The sequence below is a fragment of the Macrotis lagotis genome, chromosome 2 (assembly GCF_037893015.1).
Source record: "Macrotis lagotis isolate mMagLag1 chromosome 2, bilby.v1.9.chrom.fasta, whole genome shotgun sequence".
Taxonomy (NCBI): domain Eukaryota; kingdom Metazoa; phylum Chordata; class Mammalia; order Peramelemorphia; family Peramelidae; genus Macrotis; species Macrotis lagotis.
Genome location: NC_133659.1, coordinates 232,886,026 through 232,908,065, shown reverse-complemented (window position 1 = coordinate 232,908,065; position 22,040 = coordinate 232,886,026). Strand labels below are relative to the sequence as shown.

General features: G+C 36.3%; 2 protein-coding genes across 5 annotated transcripts in view; one reads left to right on the top strand and one right to left on the bottom strand.

Annotated features, from left to right (window-relative positions):
• ZNF18 (zinc finger protein 18) overlaps positions 1 to 16,053 on the top strand; it is a 30,991-nt gene extending 14,938 nt beyond the window's left edge. For all 4 annotated transcript variants that reach the window (XM_074225130.1, XM_074225131.1, XM_074225129.1 and 1 more), the window contains exons 5-7: positions 8,505 to 8,589; positions 9,194 to 9,292; positions 11,270 to 16,053. In XM_074225130.1, coding sequence (XP_074081231.1) covers positions 8,505 to 8,589; positions 9,194 to 9,292; positions 11,270 to 12,057 — 972 coding nt within the window. In that variant the 3' untranslated portion in view covers positions 12,058 to 16,053. The remainder of the gene's footprint in view (positions 1 to 8,504; positions 8,590 to 9,193; positions 9,293 to 11,269) is intronic.
• The window catches only part of DNAH9 (dynein axonemal heavy chain 9), a 546,775-nt gene continuing 535,657 nt past the window's right edge, over positions 10,923 to 22,040 (bottom strand). Inside the window, exons 65-66 of the mRNA XM_074225133.1 lie at positions 19,866 to 20,255; positions 10,923 to 13,847 (exon numbers count right to left, since the gene is read on the bottom strand). Of these exons, the coding sequence (XP_074081234.1) occupies positions 13,620 to 13,847; positions 19,866 to 20,255 (618 nt within the window). The 3' untranslated portion in view covers positions 10,923 to 13,619. The remainder of the gene's footprint in view (positions 13,848 to 19,865; positions 20,256 to 22,040) is intronic.

Genomic DNA, 22,040 nt, shown 5'->3' with positions numbered 1-22,040 from the left:
AGTTTATCATTGTATAATGTTGCTGTTACTATGTACAATGTTCTTCTGGTTCTGCTAACTTCACTGAGCAATAATTCATAGAAGTCTTTTCAGGATTTTCAGAAATCAGCCTGCTCATCATTTTAAAATATTTTTTATTTATTTAAGGCAATGGGGCTAAGTGACTTGTCCAATGTCACTCAGCTAGGTAATTATTAAGTGTCTGAGGCTAGATTTGAACTCAGCTCCTCCTGACTCCAGGGCTGGTGCTCTATCCACTGTGCCACTTAGCTGGGCCCTGCTTGTCATTTCTTACAGCACAATAGTATTCATTACATTCATATGCCACAACTTGTTCAGCCATTCTCCAATGGATGGGAATTTCTTCAATTTTAAATTCTTTGCTAACATACAAAGAGTTACTATAAATATTTTTGTACAAGTGGATTCTTTTTCATTTTATGTTATCTTTGGAATACAGTTCTGGTAATGGTATTGATGGATCAAAGAGTCTGCAGTTTCATAGCCATTTGGACATAGTTCCAAATTGCTCTTCTGAGTGGATTAGTTCACAGCTCCTCCATATCCCTTCAGTATTTATCATTTTCCTTTTTTGTCATATAAGACAATCTGATAGGTGATATTAATGGTGCATTAAGACCATTTTTTTGTTTGACTATAGATAGCTTTACTGTTTTCACCTGAAAACATTCCTGCTCATATTCTGTTCATGCCTGTTCATATTCTTTGACCATTTCTCTATTAGGGAATGACTTGTGTTCTTACAAATTTGCCTCATTTCTCTGTAGATTTGATAAATGTGGCCTCAAAATTCCCCAGCTTTCTGCTTTCCTTCTCTCTAATCTTGGTTGCTTTGGTTTTGGTTGTGCAAAAACTTCTTTTTAAAAATTGTTTTTATTTAAAAAGTTTTTTTTGAAGTTTCTTTTATTTATTTTTCACATTTCTATAATCAGCATGTTGTTAAAGTAAACATAATCAATTCCCTCCCTCCCCCCACAAGAAAGAGAAATCTCAAAAAAACTAAAGTGAGGGAAAAAAAGTGTGCTTTTTTGAGTCCCCCCCAAAATGTATATTCAGATTCTAATGGCTCTTTCTTTGGGATAGATAGCATTCTTTATTGTAAGTCCATCAGAGAAATTGCTTCAGTTTTTTCCCCCCACAGTTACAATTGTTAACTGCATTTCCCTTCATCTTATTCCTTTCTACTTCCATTTATTCTATTCTTTTTCCTTTCTCCCTGTCCCCCCCTCAAAAGGGACTTTCCTTTCATCTATCACCTACCCCTAACCCTGCCCCTCTTACCCCACCCCCCTTCCCTTTCTCCCATCTTTTTCCTCTCCTATTTTCATCTAGGGTAAGATAGATTTCTGTACTAAATTGAACGAGTATGTTGTTTCTTCTCCATGCTACCTCTGATGAGAATGAAGGCTCACTTATTTCCCCTCACCTTCCCTCCTTTCTACTCTAGTGCAGAAGATTTTTCTTGGCTCTTTTATGTAAAGTAACTTGGCCCATTCTACCACTTGTTTCCCTTGTCTGATCTTGTTATCTCTTATACTTTATACTTTATACATTTATGTTTCTTCCTTAAGGAAGCTCTCTCTTGTACCACACACACACACACACACACACACACACACACACATATAGAGAGAGAGTCTTGTATTTGAAGATCAAGCTTTCTATTCAGTTCTTGTCATTTCAACAGGAAAGTTTGAAAGTCCCCTATTTCATTCTTTTCCCCCTGAAAGAGGATGTTCAGTTTTACTGGGCAGTTGATTCTCGGTTGTAGTCCAAACTGTTTTGCTTTCCAGGATATCATAGTCCAAGCCCTCTGAGCCATTAATGTAGAAGCTAAATCTTGTGTTATCCTGACTATATCCCCATGATATTTGAATTGTTTCTTTATGACTGCTTGTAATATTTTCTCCTTGACTTAGGAGTTCTGGAATTTGGTTCAAATATTCCCAGGAAGTTTTTATCTTGGGATCTCTCTCTTGAGGTGATTGATGAATCCCCTCAATTTCTATTTACCCTCTGCTTTTAGGATATCAGGGAAATTTTCCTGGATTGTTTCCTTGAAAAATGATATCTATGCTTTTTTCCTGGTCATGCTTCTCAGAGTAGTTCAATAATTTTTAAATTATCCCTCCTGAGTCTGTTTTCAGGTTAGTTTTTCCAGTAAGATATTTCATATTTTTTCTAGTTTTTCATTCTTTTGGTTTTGGTTTATTGTTTCTTGATTTCTCACAAAGTCTTCTGTTTCCCTTAGTTCCATTCTACATTTGGAGAAATTATTTTCTTTAAAGAGCTTTGGTATTTCTTTTTTTTCCACCTGGACAATTCTGCTTTTTAAGAGACATTCTTCTCTTCACTGAACTTTTGTACTGCTTTTTCCATTTGACCTAAACTGGCTTTTAAGTTGTTATTTTCTTCAGGATTTTTTGGTAATTCCTTCACTAAGCTGCCGACTTGGTTTGCATGATTTTCTTGCATTGCTCCCATTTCTCTTTGTTAATTTTTCCTCTCTGCCCTTAAGGCTCTGGATTCAGAAACTTTGACTTTGTTATCTTCTGAGTGTGTATTTTGATCCTTCATGGGACCAAAGTAGTTGTCTATGGTCGGATATTTTTCTGCTGTTGTTTACTCATTTTCCCTAGCCTGTGGCTTGATTTTAATTAAGGTGGGGCTCTGCTTTCAGGGTAGAGGACACACTTTCCCACTCTTTTTGAGGGTTTTTGCAGCTGTTTTTAAAATTACTCTATTTTGATCCAGCAGTACTACTACTGGGTCTATAGACCCTGAAGAGATGATGAAAAAGGGTAAAAACATGACTTGTACAAAAATATTTATAGCAGCCCTGTTTGTGGTGGCAAAGAATTGGAAATCAAGTAAATGTCCTTCAATTGGGGAATGGCTTAGCAAACTGTGGTATATGTATGTCATGGAACATTATTGTTCTATTAGAAACCAGGAGGGATGGGAATTCAGGGAAGCCTGGAGGGATTTGCATGAACTGATGCTGAGTGAGAAGAGTGGAACCAGAAAAACACTGTAAACCCTAACAGGGAAGCCTGGAGGGATTTGCATGAACTGATGCTGAGTGAGAAGAGTGGAACCAGAAAAACACTGTAAACCCTAACAGCAACATGGGGGTGATGTTCAACCTTGAAGGACTCGCTCATTCCATCAGTGCAACAATTGGGAACAATTTTGGGCTGTCTGCAAAGGAGAGTGCCATATGTATCCAGATAAAGAGCCGGGGAGTTTGAATAAAGTCCAAGGACTATTCCCTTTACTTTAGAAAAAGAAACAGATATCTTATTGTCTGATCTTGTTATCTCTAAGACTTTTTGTTTCTTCCTTAAGGATATGATTTCTCTCTCATCACACTCAATTTGGATCAAGGTACAACATGGAAACAAAGTAAAGCCTGACAGATTGCTTTCTCTGTGTGTGGGGAGGGAACTAAGATTGGGGGAAAATTGTAAAACTCAATATCTTTTAATAAAAAAAATTACCCTATTTCATTGAATTTCCATCGGGTTACCATCTGGTGTAGGTTATGTACTGGGGTACCCTAGTTGAACTAACACAGAGTGACTTTAGTTACTGATTTGTGTTGTAGCTAAGAGTTTCCTGATGCTTTTCCTATACCTCATCTGTTTTGGGCTGTGTTCCCCTTTTACCAAGTTAGACATACCTTTCCTGAACTCTGGCATTTTCCTAGGTTCTTTTGCCCCAGAATCTGCTTAGGGGCTTGATTTAATGCTATTTCTAAGGGAAACTTGGGGAGACCTTAGGGAATTTCTTGGCTTTTCTCTACCATCTTGGTTCTGTCTCCCAGTTCTATTTTTAAAGTGTTATTTTTCTTCAGTTTTTAATACCTCTATTGTTAATTTTCTTTTCATAATTTTCTTGCATCACTCTCATTTATTTTCCCTATTTTGCTCCATCTCTTTTTAACTCTTCCAGGACTTATTAGGTTTGTGTTCAATCCCCCCCCCCCCCCATGCTTTGCTTGTTGCTCTTTTCACAGAATTGTCATTTGGGTTTTTGTCTTGATCTTACCTGTCACTACAGTCAAGTTCTTTTTTATTTTTGTTGTTTGCTTATTTTCCCATTCTATTTTTGGGTTTTGTATTTTATGTTAAAGTTGTATTCTTCTCACCTAAGGCTGAGCAGGCCTTCCCAAAATTCAGTACTTCTTGTTTTCAGCACAAGTTCAGGTCCTACAAAGTTTCTGGTATTTCAAGGTAACATTTATCCTGAAAGAGTTGTGGTTACCACTCTCCAGTTCTGTGCTTGGGTCTTTGTCCTGGACAAGCCCCCAGCTATCTTAAAATTTGCAAGCCCTAGTGTTCTTTTGCTCTGCAACTGCAATCAAGGCCTCTGCTTCAATGCAGCTACAATTACTTCATTTTCTTCTTTGTACTTGTGATCTGGAACTACATATGAGCAATAGAATTGTCAAAGAGTGTCAGCTAGGATACCCATAACCTGTCTTGTTCTCCAGTTCCCTTATTGTCTCTGGGCTTAAACTTGTGAAGTTGCTGGGTTTTGCTTCGATAGCCCTCAGACCCGTGTCACAGATTTCTCCTTCTGACCTCCTAAGTTGTCTTGGGCTGGGAAAAATGTCTCATTGGCAGTGCTTCTCCCAGTATTTGGTTTATCATTATTTTAAAGACCTTTGGAGGAGAATGTTGGGGGAGTTTAGGTTGCCCCTGTCTTCTGTCAACTTGGCTTTGTTCTATCTTTACTTATTGATACAGGCTTTGTTCCAAGGTCACTCTTCCCCCTAATGTTCTTTTGAATGGGATTTGTTATCCTTGCTTTCTGTGTGCCCCGAATTATTTCTCTCCAAGTTAAATTGTTTCTTTCCCAAATCTTCTACCCCTTTCCCCCTGCCTCTCCCTCCCACTCCCCCCCCCCCCACTTTGAGGATCTTTAGGGCTATCTGTTGCATCTCAGAACAGCAGTGGATTGGATTTCAGAGCCTTTAGACCTGGGATATCCTGGTCTGAGTTCTGTTTCACTCTTTTGGTCAGTGATTTCTTTTTTTTGGTGGCTACAACATTCCTACCCTGGGCTTTCTTATTTCTCTGGATCTTTCTGAGGAGACATCTTTGTTCTTGCTGTTTCTATTTTCTTTCTGTTTTCATTTTTCCTGTTTTAGGTATCAAAACCATATTTCTGTCATGGAAAGAATTTGGTAAGCATTCCTCTCTTGCTGTTTCTAGATACATTGTTGCAAGTTGCATGTATCTTTGGCTTATTTGGGATTGCCATTGGAAAATGTGTTTGTTGACCTGAACCAGCAAGTCCCTTTCCTTTTTCCTTCAGGCTTTTGGTTGATTTCCAACTTTTCGTAAAGTTTTAGAGTGGAAGAAGTAACTTAGTAATTTCTCACTGAATTTTTTTTTTTAATCATCATTCAGTCTAGTATGAATTTTGGGACTTTGTTGGAGTAGTATGTATATGTGGTCTACTTTGGTTTATAAAGCTACCTTAAATGAAATCTCACTGGTGTTTACTTAATGCTCATTCTATTTGATCTTTTTTTTATTTTAGTTTTTTGCAAGGCAATGGGGTTTAAGTGGCTTTCCCAAGGCCACGCAGTTAGGTAATTATTAAGTGTCTGAGGCCGGATTTGAACTCAGGTACTCCTGACTCCAGGGCCAGTGCTCTATCCACTGCGCCACCTAGCTGCCCCCAATAATATTTGAACTTTTTTAAGATTTTGACAGCTATCCTTTTCACTTAGATTTACTCTTCTTCCTTGCACTGTGAGATACTTTTATTTCATTTTGTATTCTACCTCTGTGAAAAATGTTTTCTCAAGTTTCCTGAACTGGATCATAATTCTGTTTTTGCACATTAAGTATTGATATCTACTGAGTCACTTTGCTGGTCTCCTTTTAGTTCTACATTTTATTTTGGTGATCTTATCAGCATCCTTAGGTTCAGTGGGTTCCATTGCCACCATGCAGATGATGCCCATATCTATACATTCACCATTCTTCTGTAAGATTAATTATACTATCAGATGTCTGTTGAACATCTCCACTTGATTGTTCTATAGGCATTGTAAACTAATGTCATAAATGATGCTCATTTTATTTCTCTCAAAGCCTAGCACTTCTTTAGACCTTTTTTATAGTGAGGTTACCACAATTCTTTCAGTTAGCCAACTTCACAACTTTGGAGTCCTTTCTTACATAAATTGATCCAATTGCCAGATTTTGGCATTACTGTTTTCTATAATGTCTTTTGAATACATTTTTATTCATGTGACCACTGTCTTCATTACTTTTTTGCCTAGAGTATTACAGTCAGACTCCTAATTGAATTCTTTCCTTTTTCTGTCTTCTCCAAACCTCTTTTACAGCTACCAAATTGATTCTGAAAACAGAAGTCTGACCATGTCTCAGGTCTCCTCAGGAATCTCTTCCTATTTACTTTTGCTTCTAGAACAAATTATAAATTCATAAGTCTGGCCTTTCAAAAACTGTCCATGATCTGACTTCCATTTATGTATCTTATCTGTTTTTACATCACTCTATCATATACTCTCCATTCTAGCCAAATTGGTCAACTACTTAGTCTACATATACAATGTTCCATCGCTTATTTCATTACCTTTGTTTAAGATTGCTTCCCATATTGGAGCAAAATTTTACTTTCTTCAGGTTTTTATAATTTCTGATCACCTTCAAGACTCAGCTGAGGTATCTAGGTCTTGATATCTTTCCCAGTCACCCCAATTGTTATTGTTTTTCATTAGTTTTCATTTACTTATGTGCATATGTAAGGATATATCTATTTCCCCCCACCTCCTAGTAGTTTGTAAACTCTTTGAGTGAAAAGACTGTTTATTCTGTTTTTGTATCTCCAGCTAGGTGATATAGTAAATAGTGTTGGGTCTGGAGTCAGGAACACTTTATTTCAAATATGGTCTCAGAAAGTTATTAGATTGGTGACCCTGGAAAATGCATTTCACCTCTGTTTGTCTCAGTTTCTTCATCTGTAAAATGGAATAGCACCTTTCTCCCAGGGTTATTATGAAAATAATTTTATAGTGTTTGGGACACAGTAATGTTATTACTATAGTAGTAATATTAGAATTTTCATAAATTTATTGGCTAAATTCAACTCAAAATCTTCTGAGACAGAAGTACAGAAGAATTTCACCTATAGCACACGACATAGTATTATTATTATTATTGTTATCATTATATTTTTAATATTGTGTAATAGATGCTGATTGGAATACATTGGGTGGGTGGGGGAGATAAAACTTCAGCTAAAACAGTTCCTAAGCTTCTAGTTAGCAGTATAGTATAATAGAAAAAAATACATTTAATTTAGAGTAAAAGGACTGGGGTTCAAAATTCCAACTTTTCTATTTGTTATTTTTAACACTATGGTTGAGTCACCTCTCTTGGCTTTATTTTCCTTGAGGTAGTTTGGCTATGTCAAGAGTTATTAATATCTTTTTGGACCCCCTTAGTAGTATGGTGAAACCTATAGACCTTTTCTCAGAATGTTTTTAATGCATTATAAAAATGGATTATATTGAAATAATTTCTCTCTCTCTCTCTCTCTCTCTCTCTCTCTCTCTATATATATATATATATATATATATAAAGTTTATGGATCCTAGATTAAAAACCTCTCAACTAGATAATTTCTGTTCTAAATTTTTAAGTTCTGATGAAGATACAAAGTTTGAATGAGATATAAACTGCCCTTATGAAATATATAGCATTGATACATATTAGGATCTTTTTGTACTGTAGTACATCAAATAATGAAATAGATAAATAAAGTGAGATTTAGTTTTCAGAGGTAGAATTGTCTTATGGGAAATATAGCAATTTGTAAGATTCTAGGGAAAAACTCCATTTATACTCTAGTAATTACATAGCATATAATTTCCTTGGTATGGATACTTATTCCACAGATACTGGTTGTGACTCCTATATGGTTTGGTCAAAAACTTTCTCATCATTTTACTCATTTGGAAGAATCTTCAAATTTAGTCCTGAGTCAAAGTATATACAGTATGTAACCAATCCATACTTGATACCTTCCAGAAATCAATCCAAGTTGATCAGACCTGAAAAGAGGTTCCTCAGGCATAGCCTTCAAGACCTTTGGGATCAGTAAAAGGCTGTGATGAGTCATTCTATTTTGCCTTTTCTAAAAAACATGTCTAAAATGACTTTTAGTTATAATATCTTAAGTCCACAAGATGGAGCTATTTACACATTTGTTTTCAAAAATCACATTCTTCAAAACAAGACATTAGATATTTCCTCAGTTAAAGAAGACTGAGTTTGAATTTTGGCTCTAAACTTAATTGTGCGAATATGAGTTAAAAAAATATAGGATTTAAGAGAACATTTTAAAATTTTGATATTTATAAAAACTGTAAACTACTCTTTAGAAATGATTTAAAAACAATAAACTCCCATTTCTCCTTCATCCATGTTTATTTCTAGGAGAAGTGGCAGAGCCTGAATCACTCTCAGAAAGAGCTTTACTGGGATGCCATGCTGGAGGATTATGGGAAAGTGGTTTCATTAGGTAAGGATTTGGAACTCTACAGTTTTGGAGGTGGAGTTGTCCTGATTGGGGCAAATGGGTAAGAAAAGCTATTGTGACTTGTAGAGTGAGCAAAATGGTCAGAAGTAAGCAGTACTGGATTTTAGAAATTTTTTTTTTTATTTAGGTTTTTGCAGGGCAAATGAGGTTAAGTGGCTTGCCCAAGGCCACACAGCTAGGTAATTATTAAGTGTCTGAGACCGGATTTGAACCCAGGTACTCCTGACTTCAGGGCCCGTGCTTTATCTACTGCGCCACCTAGCCACCCCTAGAAAAATGTTAGATTCAGTTTGAAGCTGTTTAGATATAGGATCAATTGAAGCCCAGGTATCTGGAATAGTATGGCAGAACCTAGGCACTGACAAGGTAACTAAATGGCAGGCAGAAACAGTAAATGAGGACTAAAATTATATTAACCTTTGAATAGCCGCTTTGGTTTGTCTAAATCTACTTGACTTCCCATTATTCTTATTTCTTACACTGGGTACTAAACAGAAACATTCTTCTCTTAAACATAAACATCCTTCAAATATTTGAAGACATTGTTTCTTACCTCACTCAAATTCATCTCTGTTCTTTGTGTCAGGAATTCCTGTGTCTAAACCAAACCTGATAGATGGAAGGGAAGAGTCTAAAGAACCACATTCCCATGCAGATGAAGAGATGCCAAGAAGCATTTGCATAGGTGAGTGACAACCCACCCCTTCTTCCCTAGCCATTTTTTGTTTCTCCTTCCCACTCCCTACTTCTCTTAAACCTAAGAGAAGAATTATTTGGGTGGAGAAGCACAGAGAGGCACTGAGTGTACTTTTTTTTTTTTTAATCTTTGAGCTAGGGAAATCTCTACCTCCAGACTCAGAAATTGCTCTTGCATATGAGTTATTCTTTCTGTGTTTTGAATCATCAGAAAGCATAAAATACTTTTTTTGATATCATATCCAACACTATTCTTTTTTTTTCCCAGTAGGAAGAATACAGGGCTTACCTAGCCAATAAAAATAGGTAAAATTCCATTACAGTGGTTTCTATTATGACTTTCCCCCCTGGCAATCCATGGTAACCATTTTAAAGAAATTGAATTGAGAAGTAACTGAGTTTTGGATTTGTGGAAATGCCGCTGGATTTGGGTCAGGACACTAGTTTTTAATTTCTGAATACAATTACTTTATAGATACATAATCCCGGACAATCATTTAGCCACTGTGAATCTTGTTTTCTTTCTCTTAAAATGGGAATAAAACTATTTGTATCATCTACTTTAGGTTTATAAATGCTTTATAGACTATTGTGCAACATTGGTGCCAACTAGCAATTTGCATTTACCTTGGTTCACTCTTCATTTATCTCACTTAGTCTAACTCTCTAAAATTTTCATAAACTTCCAAACTACATAGCAAAAGAAAGTATAAATGTAAATTTAGGACCCTGAAGGGGGCATGGGCAAGGGCTTCATTGGCTGATTCTTTATTGTCTGTTATTTCTCTAGATTATGAACTTATCTCTAGAGAATTAGTTATCATAAAATTGCTGCTAGCAATCTGAAGAATCTAATGGAATTTTACCTGTCTTGTAATTATATTAGACAAATACTTTTTATTATTAGGTAAATGAATTTTTTTTTATGAAAGGCAATGGGATTAAGTGACTTGCCCAAGGCCACACAGTTGGGTAATTATTTAAGTGTCTGAGGCTGGATTTGAACTTGGGTCCTCCTAACTCCAGGGCCAGTGCTCTATCCACAGAACCACCTAGCTGCCCCAGCAAAATGAATTTTAAGGGGGGCGGCTAGGTGGCGCAGTGGATAAAGCACCGGCTCTGGAGTCAGGAGTACCTGGGTTCAAATCCGGTCTCAAACACTTAATAATTACCTAGCTGTGTGGCCTTGGGCAAGCCACTTAACTCCATTTGCCTGGAAAAAAAAACAAAACAAAAAAAAATGAATTTTAAGGAAAATTGATCATCAGTTAGATTGATTTTAAGTTACATGACTCGAGTCATCTCTTCAGATATTCTTTCAAGTCTTTTTATATGGGTCTGCATGTATTTTTAAGGGGAAAAATGAACTTAGGACCATTCCTATTTAATCTAAAAGCATAAAATAATACAAAATGCAAAATTTTGGAAATACATGCCATTAATATGAAATAATAAGAGAATAATTAGCATAGAAAATTAAGTTCAAAATCCAGCTTCAAATAGAATTATACACTCAGACTTCATCTTATGCTAATACATACATACATACATGCATATCATATTCGTCTGAATAGAGGTCACATTTTTCCTCTAAAATCTGACTGATATTAAACCTGGGTATTGCCTATTTTTTTGCCTATTCTCATTTTATTAAATATTTCTTTCCATATTTTCAGAATAACCTAGGTGGGTACTCTTTTGAATATAATTGAGCTTGAGAGCACTGAAAGCTGAATCAGTACATATTTGTTACCAGAGTAAATACAGTGGTAAATTTAATATATAGTCATTCCATAAAAAGCAGGAGTCAAGTCAAATGCTTTGTTTGCACAATAGTTATATACATATTTTCACCTCTTGCTGTCCCACTTAATACTGAATCCACAAAGGCCTTTCCTTAGGCTAGTCCTGATATAGCTTGGAATATATGTACTTTGAGTCATCTATGTTATGTTCCTTCTTTCAGGAGACAGGAGAGAAAATGACAAAGAAAATCTTCACTTGGAAAATACAAGGGGTCAGGAATCTCAAAAGATCTCTTTCTGGCAAACCTCAGAAAAGGTACCTTCACAGGCCCCCTTAAATGAATTCACTGAGGCTGATCCTAGAAGTTCTGGACTAAGAAAAGATCTTATTATCCAGGAGAACCCTTATGATAGAGTAAAGGCAGGGAAAAGCTTCCCTCTGGAAAGAAGTTTAGGGAAACCCCTAGGTCCACATTTGTCTAGTCCAGTAGAACAAGACTCCCTGTGGATGGAGGAGAAGAAAGAGGTCTGCCAGAAAGGCCAGCTGCGAACCTTTGCAGGAGAGAAGTATAATGTTACAGATAGATGTATGGACTGTGGGAAAAGCTTTGCTCGGAAATCTCAACTTGTCATCCACCAAAGAATTCACACTGGAGAGAGACACTATCAATGTTCCACCTGTGGAAAAAGTTTCAGTCAGAGCTCAGACCTCAGGAAACATCAAAGAATCCACACAGGGGAGAAACCCTATATATGTGAATATTGTGGCAAAGGCTTTAGTGATTTCTCAGGATTACGCCATCATCGAAGAACTCATACAGGAGAGAAACCATACAAATGTTCTATATGTGAGAAAAGTTTTATTCAGAGGTCAAACTTTAAAAGACATCAGAGAGTTCACACAGGAGAAAAACCTTTTAAATGTTCTTGCTGTGGGAAATGCTTCAGTTGGAGCTCAAGTCTTGATAAACATCAAAGATCCCACACAGGAGAAAAGTCTTTGAAATAATCTAAGAGATACTAGGTATCAGTAGAGAAATCCCATTTCCAGTCCATTAAAAAATTCCTTAGTATAGAGAAATACTTCAGAAGGAATTATACCCATTAATGGATATTCTTATTCTTGGAAATCACTTCCTTCTGATTGGATGAAAGGAAAGGGGCCAAAGTCTGTTTTATCAGTCTAAACATAGATAATGTGCCTCTAGATGGGTATCAGGACTTTGCTTAGATTGCATGAAAAAGATTATGGGCCTCATTCCTCAACTCACCTCCTTGTGTTTCTTGCATTCACTTGAATATGAGAAGTCAAATTCAATTAATCAAGATCATTTTACATGGGTTTAGTTATCACCCTATACCTTTGTTTTTTCTGTCTCATCTTTCTGAGATGGCAGGAATGGTAGTAACATCCAGAAGGCTACCTTCAGATACAAAGTTGGGTCTACAGGCTATCATGTGGAGTTAAAAGTGATGAAAAGTTCACCACTTTAAGGTGACTAGGAGTTCTGCTTTACCAAGGCAAAGGTAGGAGGAGGTGAAGAGATGCAGGGCTCAGGAATTCCCTGTATTCAAAAGGGAAGTGGGTCCTTTAGAATAGGGAAAAAAATTGTCTAAGGATGGAGGTAAGGAACAAGGCATCAGATAGTGGGGATTGCAGAATTTATAGAAGATCTGAAATATTATTTAAGTAGTTTTTTGTAGGGAAGTAGGAGGTGAAAATTTTTTTTCCTTCCTACTTTATGTAGTAAATTCATAAGGAAAACTACCCTTGTGTAGGTTGCCACTAGACTGATCTCCCTCTCCAAAGATAATTTTTTATCTTTATGTTACAACTTAATTGTGAGTGTAGGGAATCAATTTTTCTACTTCCCTTGTATCTCCTATAACACCAAGGACAATGATTGCTCAATAAATATCATTGTTGGTCTCTCTTGGTCTCACTCTGTTTAGTTTTATCATTGTTAGTCTCAAAGTTTGGGGAACATTCATTCAAATAAGAAATTAGTAAATTACATTGTGTTAAAGTTGTACTCTCCCTTCAGTACACATCCTTTCTAACATCCTGTTGTTCACATCACTGACTTTACAGAGTTTCTTAAGAATTCTAGAATGCTAACAGTATAGATAAAGGGGCATGACTCATTATCATTATTTCCATAGAAAAGGACAGTTAATTTGCTTCTAGATTTACTCTCATTACTCACCCAGCATAGACAAAAATCTCTAAGAAGTTGAAGTAGAGCATAAAATGAAAGTAATGGTAAAGTAATAGTGCTATGGAGACCAAATTTGAGTATTAAGTGTGAGTGAATAAATGGTCCGAAGTCTTATTCTTCTGACCTTTATAGGGGTATCTGTCTGACCCCAGGACAGTACTTGACTTTTCCTCAGCAGAAGATTTACTTTCATTTTAATAACTGAAATAATAAATTCATATTTTACATCCATTTTAAAGATATGCTTTCTCACCTTAGCCTAGGGATAAAGCAAGATGCATAGTCAGCAGTCTGTTTACTTGCGAAATTTCTAGCAAGGGCCTCATTGCTTTCAAAAACTTGCGGGCAGAAATTAAATCTGCAAAAGCAAGGCCACACCAGCCAATACCCATTTGGATGGGGCTTCTTTAGTTTTCAGACCAAATGTCCAAACATAAGTGGGTCCCCGCTGACGTGTCTTGTAAACTGGGCAGGGATAGGTATTTCGGTTGTCTTGCTTGTCTACAGGGACAGCTCTGATGAATATCACAGGCATGGGAGGAGTCAGATCTTTCAACCTAGCCTCTGTGATGATTCCAGCCTGGGGAGGAGAGAGCATAAGAATAGCAATGAAACTAATCCATCCCAATAATTGTCTGCCAGAGACACCAAGGAAAAAGATTGTGAGAAGATGCAAATATTTGCTATTTGTCCTGAGATCATTCTATCAATTCTATTTCTCCAACATTCTCAAATACTGGCCCACATATTACTATGCCCTTAAATCAGGGATTGTTGATCTCTGACCTTTACACTCACCACCTGTTTTTATATGGCTTGTTTATGGCTCACCACTTGTTTTTGTATGGACTATGAACTGAACATGTTTCTTTGTTTATACACACACACACACACATATATATGTATATGTAATTTTTTTGCTGTTTTTGCAAGGCAGTGGGCTTAAGTGATTTCCTATGGTCACAATTTGAACTCAGGTCTTCCTGACTCCGGGGTGCTCTATTTACTTCACTACCTAGCTGTCCCCTGTTTTTATAATTTTAAATATATTTTTAAGTAATTTGTTAACCCCTGTCTTGGACTATTGCAATAAAAGTCTTTCCTGCCTCTATTTTCTATTCCTAATTTATCCTACCTGGTTTTTATGCATGTATCTAGAAAAATTCTTTGACTCAAATTCTTTAGACGCTCTGTCACTTAGCATATGAATTTGAAACCTGTCTGGCATTTGGTGCCTATGACAATCGACACACACTACTCTTCCCAATCTCTTTTCACATTATTCCTTTCCATGGACTCTAGGTACTAACCAAACTAGATTTAACATGCCCTGTGTATTCCTACTTCCAAGTCTTAGCTCATTTTATTTGATATTTTCCTTTTCCCCAACCCTGTGCCTCCCCTCTATGTAAATTTTAAATTATCCTTTACAGATTTTCTTTGTAAATATAACTTTCTTGATGAAGTTTCTTCATAACTTTCCAATCGGTGGTTAATTTTCTCACTAGGGACCTCATAAAAGCACTTTATTATGCATTCATTAAGTAATGATCTGTATCTTATCCCACTGCTATCCTCTTAGGGAAGATATCTTATCAAACTGAGTTTTTTACCCAGTGCATTAGAAGTGTTCTCTTCATATTAGTTACTTGATATTGTTGCCTCTTTTAAAAGAATCACATTTCTTACCCTTATCTTTCTGGGTCCATTATGAATCTATCATATATGAATTAACTTACATCTATGTCCATCTATGAGGAAAAAATCATTTTTATTAGACATTGTCACAGTTTCAGATTTCAAAGGCTCGTGGTGGCAATCTAATCCAACCTCATAAGAAAATTAGTTCTTTTTACAACAAACTAATATTTGTTTTAAAGACCTCCAGACATTTTGAGGTCTTCTCATTTAAGAAAGCTTTTTCTTAAATTAAGCCTAAATTTTCTTCTTTGTAATTTCCACTCATTATTCCTGATTCTGCAGTCTGAGGCCAAAAGTGAACAAGTCTAATTCCTTTGCTAAACAACCTTTTAAGTACTTGTACTTATTCACCCTCCATCTATCTTTTCTTCAAGCTAAACATTCCTAGTTTCTTCAATACTTGCTCAAAGTCACACAGCTAAATATTACCTTTAGGTTTGGTGAAATATTTTTCATACTTCTACATGTGAATATTTTTTAAAAAAATTTCCAAGATTCTTGGAGAATCTTTTGTGCAGAGCAGCAGATTAGGTCGATGTTTTAAGGAAGTATCCTAATGTGACTCTTCAGATTCTTTTACTATGTTATAACTCATTGTTTTTCATCCTACAAATATTTCCTCCTGTTATGAAGGGAAAGGGGCCTCTGAGAAAAGCAAATCCTCTGAGAAGCTGAGAAAGATGAGTGAGGCAAAGCCTCATAATGAAGGTGGACCAGGCAGTGATCTCATTTCTTCTGATATGAGAGGGAGAGTAGAACTAGAACCCAGGTGCTTAACTTCATGTGGTGGGAAAGTATTCAAAAGCATATTGCTACTAGAAAGAAAAGCATATTAATAGCATTTCTGTGCTATTCTCTTTACAGAGCGGAACCACCCATATTTGGTCTCAGCACATCAGTATCCAATATGCTGTATGAATAACAGAAAATGTCACTTTTCCTTTGGGAACAGTGACTAAATCTGACGTATTGAAGAAATTCACAATTTTAAGACCACTTGTATTGATTTTCAAGTATCTCAAAAAGGGGAAGATTCTTTCTCCTTCAGTGGGGAACACCTCTCAAATTAGTCTCATTACTACAAGTCTTGGGCAGAAACTGAAAATAAACAACCAGCTCTACCCCAAGTAATATAGGTAGAGGAGTGAGTCAGATTAAATGGTGAAATGCTTTCGGTGACTCCAAGTTGCTTATTTACTAATATTCTACTTACCTTATAATTGCATATCAAGGAACATGACTTGGATTATATATAACTTGTGCAGCATTTTATCAGTGATAACCTTATGTTAAGAAAAGGTATTAAAGAGAAAATGATAAAGATAAATAATAAAAATTAAATTAAAAAAAATAAATAATAAAGATAAAATAATAAAAGATAAAGATAAATATTGATAAAGAGAGAGTAGATAGTACCTATAAGACATTTATATCCATGAAATATAGAGACCCAGAAGGAGACCTTTAAACACAGTGGGCAGACCTTATAGAAAATTTATTGAATAATATGGCTTAGAATTGCACAGGATGAGAGCACAGATGGGATGGGATTTGTACTGGTTGATGCAGTTCCCTGTTGAAATAGCATCATATCTGATTCCATCCTTTTTTTTGAGTATACTTAATCCTCATTCCTCTCTTCTTGCTCCATCCCTTGTCTCCCAGATGTGAGCTAGCTCTCTAGAGCATCTAATCTTTCTTTAAAAGCTTTTTACTCTTTGCCTCAACAGAAACCTGGCTTCCTGTGGTGACAGTTGTTTTCCTGAAACCCTGTCTAATGGAAGCAATTCTTCCCATTGCTTCTATAGCATCTGGTAATTTCCTTTAATATTGTTAACCAACTTCTGATGCCCACAACTCCTTAATAACCTTTTATCCTAGCTTTTAATTCAAGATATCTGAGAAGACATAACACTTGGTGATGGAGAATGTGAATTTGAATGTTGGTGCTGCTATTTATTACCTGGGCAAATTACAATCAATCTGGGACACAATTTCTTTATCTGGAAAATGAATAGATTGGATCTTTAGACCTCTTCTAGATCTAATTCTTTATGACATAAAACAAGATGCTCAGATAACCTCAATTAGCTTCCATTTTTAAACAGGATCTGATTGCAATGTCCCCAAAAGTTATATTCCTATGGCCTTTTTTCTTCATTATGGACTCAATGGCAATGTATAATCAGCTTCAATGCTTTCTGCAATCCTGTTATGTTTCCCTTGAGTATTTGTAGTCCTAATAGTGATTTTCTCTTGGACCATGAAAACCATTGTTTTCATGAAATACAAAGCTATACTTTGATTTGGCTTATTCCAGTCACAGTTAAATATTTTTGGTAAGATTTCACTGTTTTACAGTCACTCTGTGATTTTGTGAGTCATAATATGCTAAGGGGTGTTCTTACAAAAATCCTAAGTTTACCACTTCTTTCTCTAGTAGATTAAAATAAACCAAGTTTAAGTGACTTGTCCAGAGTCACCAGCTATCAAGTGTCTGAAGTCGGACTTGAACTCAGGTCTTCCTGACTCCAGAACTAGTGATCTCTTCACTGAGCCCCCTAGTTGTCTTTAAGTAATTTCACTGCCCAAATAAAGCCAATTTCTTTGTAAGCTGGTCTTCAAGGAAGATTATTCAAGAAATTGGAAACTTGGTTAATTTTATATTATTTTGTTTAATTTCTGTAGTAAACCCAAAGGAATTTTTCCTAGGATTTTTTATTGTAGGATAATTGAGTTCCTTTAGTTTTATTTTGTAATCTGTCTGGAGGTCTTCATGAATATGTTGATATTCAGTGTCCCATCTGTAGGAAGCAAACCATCTCTTTTATTCTTCCTTTTGCCCAAATTTATGTATTCCTTTTTATTTCTTCCAGTGACTAGCAGTGTGTCATACATATGGATGTTGTGTGAATTTCAGTTATTTGGGGAGAGAATCAGTTGGGGGAAAAAGGTGGCATTATCACTAAAAAAGGTGTTCCACACATACACTTAACTTGCAAAATCTTGACCAGTATCAAAGGACTAAGTTTGACTACTGAGAGGGATTCCTTCTCCACACTTTCATCAGAGTGACTTCTGCTTATTTATAACTTTTATCCCTTCAGTGCCACCCTTGATTTCATTTCATAAAAATTCACATACTTTAAAATGTTATAAGCAGGTCTACAGAATTAATTTATTCCAAGTCCTATGCTTTGTTGAATGGTATCATATCATAATGTTGGTTAAGGAAAGGAAATCTGTATTAGAGACCATAATATACAGAAAAGAGATTATTTTCCTTAACAAGCACTGACTGCCTCTAATTCCTATCTGTATTGTTATTTCTAACCCTTAAAATACTCTTCTCAGGTCTTTTTAAGCTCCTTCCTTAGGTGATTTCATCAGCTTATGTTCTCTGCTCAGTTATGCTTTCTAAGATAGAATACCTTTTCAATAAAAGGGAGTCCAATACACAGATATAGAATTGTAGAGCTATAAAATTATGGTAGCAGGAGCTTAGAGTTTTTATAGAAGGGGAAACAGGCGTGTTAGTCAAGTCTTTATTAGCTCTCTACTATTTGCTAGGCACCCTACTAAGCACTGATTATAAAAAGGAAGGAGAAACAAAAAACAAAAACAATCATTGCTGTCAAGGAGCTCACAGCTTAACCAGGGAGGCAATAAAACAAATATGTACAAAAAGATTACACCTTGTCCCAAATATTGAATTTTTAGCCTTTAACTTTTGGGTCACCCTGAGTATAGGATACATTGGGAATAATTAAAGAAGGATGATACTAAAATTAAGGACTAGGAAATGCTTCTTGCAGTAGGTGGGATTAAAAAAAAAAACTAGACTTGAAAGAAGCCAGGAGATAGGGAGAGAGGTTTAGGTATGGTAAGTAAGTACCCAGAGGGAAGTAAGGTGTAAGAAGTAAGTAGGCTGGAAGGGGCCATGATGTGAAGAGCTTTTTTTAAAAAAAGAACTTTAAATTTGATATTCAAAATTGTAGGAAGCCTTTGGAGTGTATTGAATAGGGGTATGACATGGTCACATCTGTGCTTAAGGAAAATCAATTTCACAGTTGAGTGAGGAGAGACTTGAGGCAAGGAAACCAATGAGCAGGCTATTTCAATAGCCCAATTGTAAAGTGATGAGAGGACCTACATCAGGATAGGGGCAGTATCAGAGGAGAAGGCATTTATGAGCTGCATCAAAGACAACTAATAGGACTTAGGTGAAGTAAATTGTCCAAGGTCATGCAGTTAGCAAGGGTAGAATCAAAATTTTGTCCGAGGCATTTTTGTTCCTCATTCAATATTCTTTAAAAATTTCTGATGCTTTTTTTTTACACTTTGTAGTCACTTGTCAATGATTTTCCCTATTCCAATAGAACTATCCACAATTGTTAAAAATTATTCAATGTCCTAACCATGTATAAAAGGAAAAGACTCATTTTTTACATACCCCCACCCCACCTCCTAACATTACTTCTCCAAGAAACTTCTAGCATTTAAAAAAATACATACAGAACAGCTCAAAAGGTAATGTGAGGGGCAACTAGGTGGTGCAATGGATATAGCATCGGCCCTGGAAGACCTGAGTTCAAATCAGTTCAAATCAAATTAATAATTACCTAGCTGTATGACCTTGGTCAAATCACTTAATCCCATTGCCTTGTGAAAACAAAAAAAAAAAGAAAAGAAAAAGAAAAAATGGTGATCTGAAATGTCCTAAAGCTTGGAAAGTTTGGAAAGGCACTGCTTATATCTTTCCTGACTTAGATAAGAAAGTGAAGATTGGCAAGTTAGAGTGATCTACTGTGAATATTTCTGAAGATTTTACTGCTCTTGAAGGTAATTCCTAAATGTCTGTCATAAATAGCATTTGGTTAAAGTCCCTAATTATTACCTGTGTATCCCAGCAGGCTCCTTCCATGAAGAGACCATAGACATAGGCTCCTTCCCGAGGTGGGCTACTGAAATCTTCCCGGCTCTTCTTAGTCACTTCACATTGCAGGGCCATCTTATCCAGTGGCCACTCATTCTTATGAGCCATGGATTGCATGATGGCTGTCAAGAATGACTGGGGGTTAAAAAAGCCAGCTAGCCAGACAGCAGAGGGAAGTGCAAAGTCTCCCATCCATCTCTCCAACTCTTTGATACGATTGAGCAGATCCACAATCCAACTTGCCAGGCCTGCTGTTGATGGGTATGCCTTCTTGGCCCAGGACTCTGGTACAATATCCAGGTACAGAGCACTCTGTAAACTTTCCATGTTGCTGGTCATGGTCAGCTCACCCTAATGATGAAAGATCCAGAAAATAGACAATGACAAAGCATAGACAGAAGGACAATGAGGTAGATTCATGCACTGATCCTAATAACCGAACTGTTTCCTTGGTTTTCAAGGATGTGTCATTTGCTATCACTTAATAGATCTGGATCTTTGTGGTATACCCCCTAGAGATTAATTCCCTAATGCCTTCGACTATAGCAGTTGTTACCACGTGAATGGTGATACCTGAAGCCATTAATATGTTATTTAAATATGTAGGCTTCAAGGTTTATAAAATGCTTTCCTCACACCAACCAAGAAGTTGACAAGACATCATCTCCATCTGAAAGATTATCTACGGCAATGTCTGGCACATTAAGCACTTAAAAATGCCTTCTGATTAAGTAATAAGGAAACAGACTTAGAGAGGAAGACTTGTTTACAAATCAAGAAAAGGGCAGAACCAGGGAATCTTTTATTCCAAATGCAGCACTTTCCCAATACTACATCAATAGCATTCTGACTCAGTTTACTTTCTTCATTGATTTAGCAATCTTCCTTCAGGATTAAATAAGACTTAGTTCAGATTTTCAAATCACTATTTTTTTCTGCACCCAAGAGTCAAAATGCTCTCTTAAATTTTGTATGAACTCTCTTATTCTTTACTGTAAGTGTTCTCAAATAACTTAGATAAAAAAAGCAGGGCCTGTGGGAATACATTGACAATCCTAATGATCCAGCTTTCCAAAATATGTTTTTTATTTAAGGTGATGGGGTTAAGAGTGATTTGCCCCAAGACACACAGCTAGGCAATTATTAAGTGTCTAAGGCCGGATTTGAACTCAGGCCCTCCTGACTCCAGCGTTGGTGCTCTATCCACTGTGGCACCTAGGTTCCCCCTAAAATATGTATTTTTTTCTTTTTTAGGTTTTTACAAGGCAATGGGGTTAAGTGGCTTGCCCAAGGTCACACAGCTAGGTAATTATTAGGTGTCTGAGCCCAGATTTGAACTCAGGTTCTCCTGACTTCAGGGCTGGTGCTCTATCCATTGTACCACCTAGCCGCTCCTAAAATATGTATTTTTAAAGCAATCAGTTTAGTTCATCTTTAACTTACATCCCCACTATTGACCAATTTTATGAAGTTTTACTTGTCATAGCTAAAAAGTACTGGCTATTCCTTAAGAGGGGCAACCATTTCCTTTCCTAAGCCTTTTTACTTTTTCCTTTGAACCTTATATTCCTTGAAGTATAAGTTATTCAAAGAGCATGGCTGAATTATTTAGCTCACTATTAAATTGTATGTTAAAAATCCTATTCTAGGGATTAAAGGTGTAGGGACTTGTCTAAGGTCATACTGTTCAAATAAGTGGTAAAACCAGGAATAGAATTTAGGTCTTTTATTTCTAAGTCCAGTGCTTTTGGGAAGCCACGTTCCATTAAGATTTCATATCTTCTTAATATTGAAATTAGCAGTCATACTTGATTAATTTAGACCAATGAGCCTTCACTAATGTCCTTAAATACCTCATTGTGATATGGAGTTCCTGAAGGCCATGCTAACAGAACACAGTCCTATTAAGATAAAAGACTCATCAGTAGAGTGTTGGGAAATGAATTTTCTGGCTGATCTAATTCACAAAGAACAACCACTAAGGTGCAAATGACTTGGGATCTTCTGATTGTTATCAATAGAAGCAACATCCATATAATTGAAATCTGGTTTTATTGCCTACAGAAGTGACCTAAAATTAGGCTGATGAAAGTATGTAAGATTCCTGGCAACCCTCTTTGAATCATTCTCCTGGTC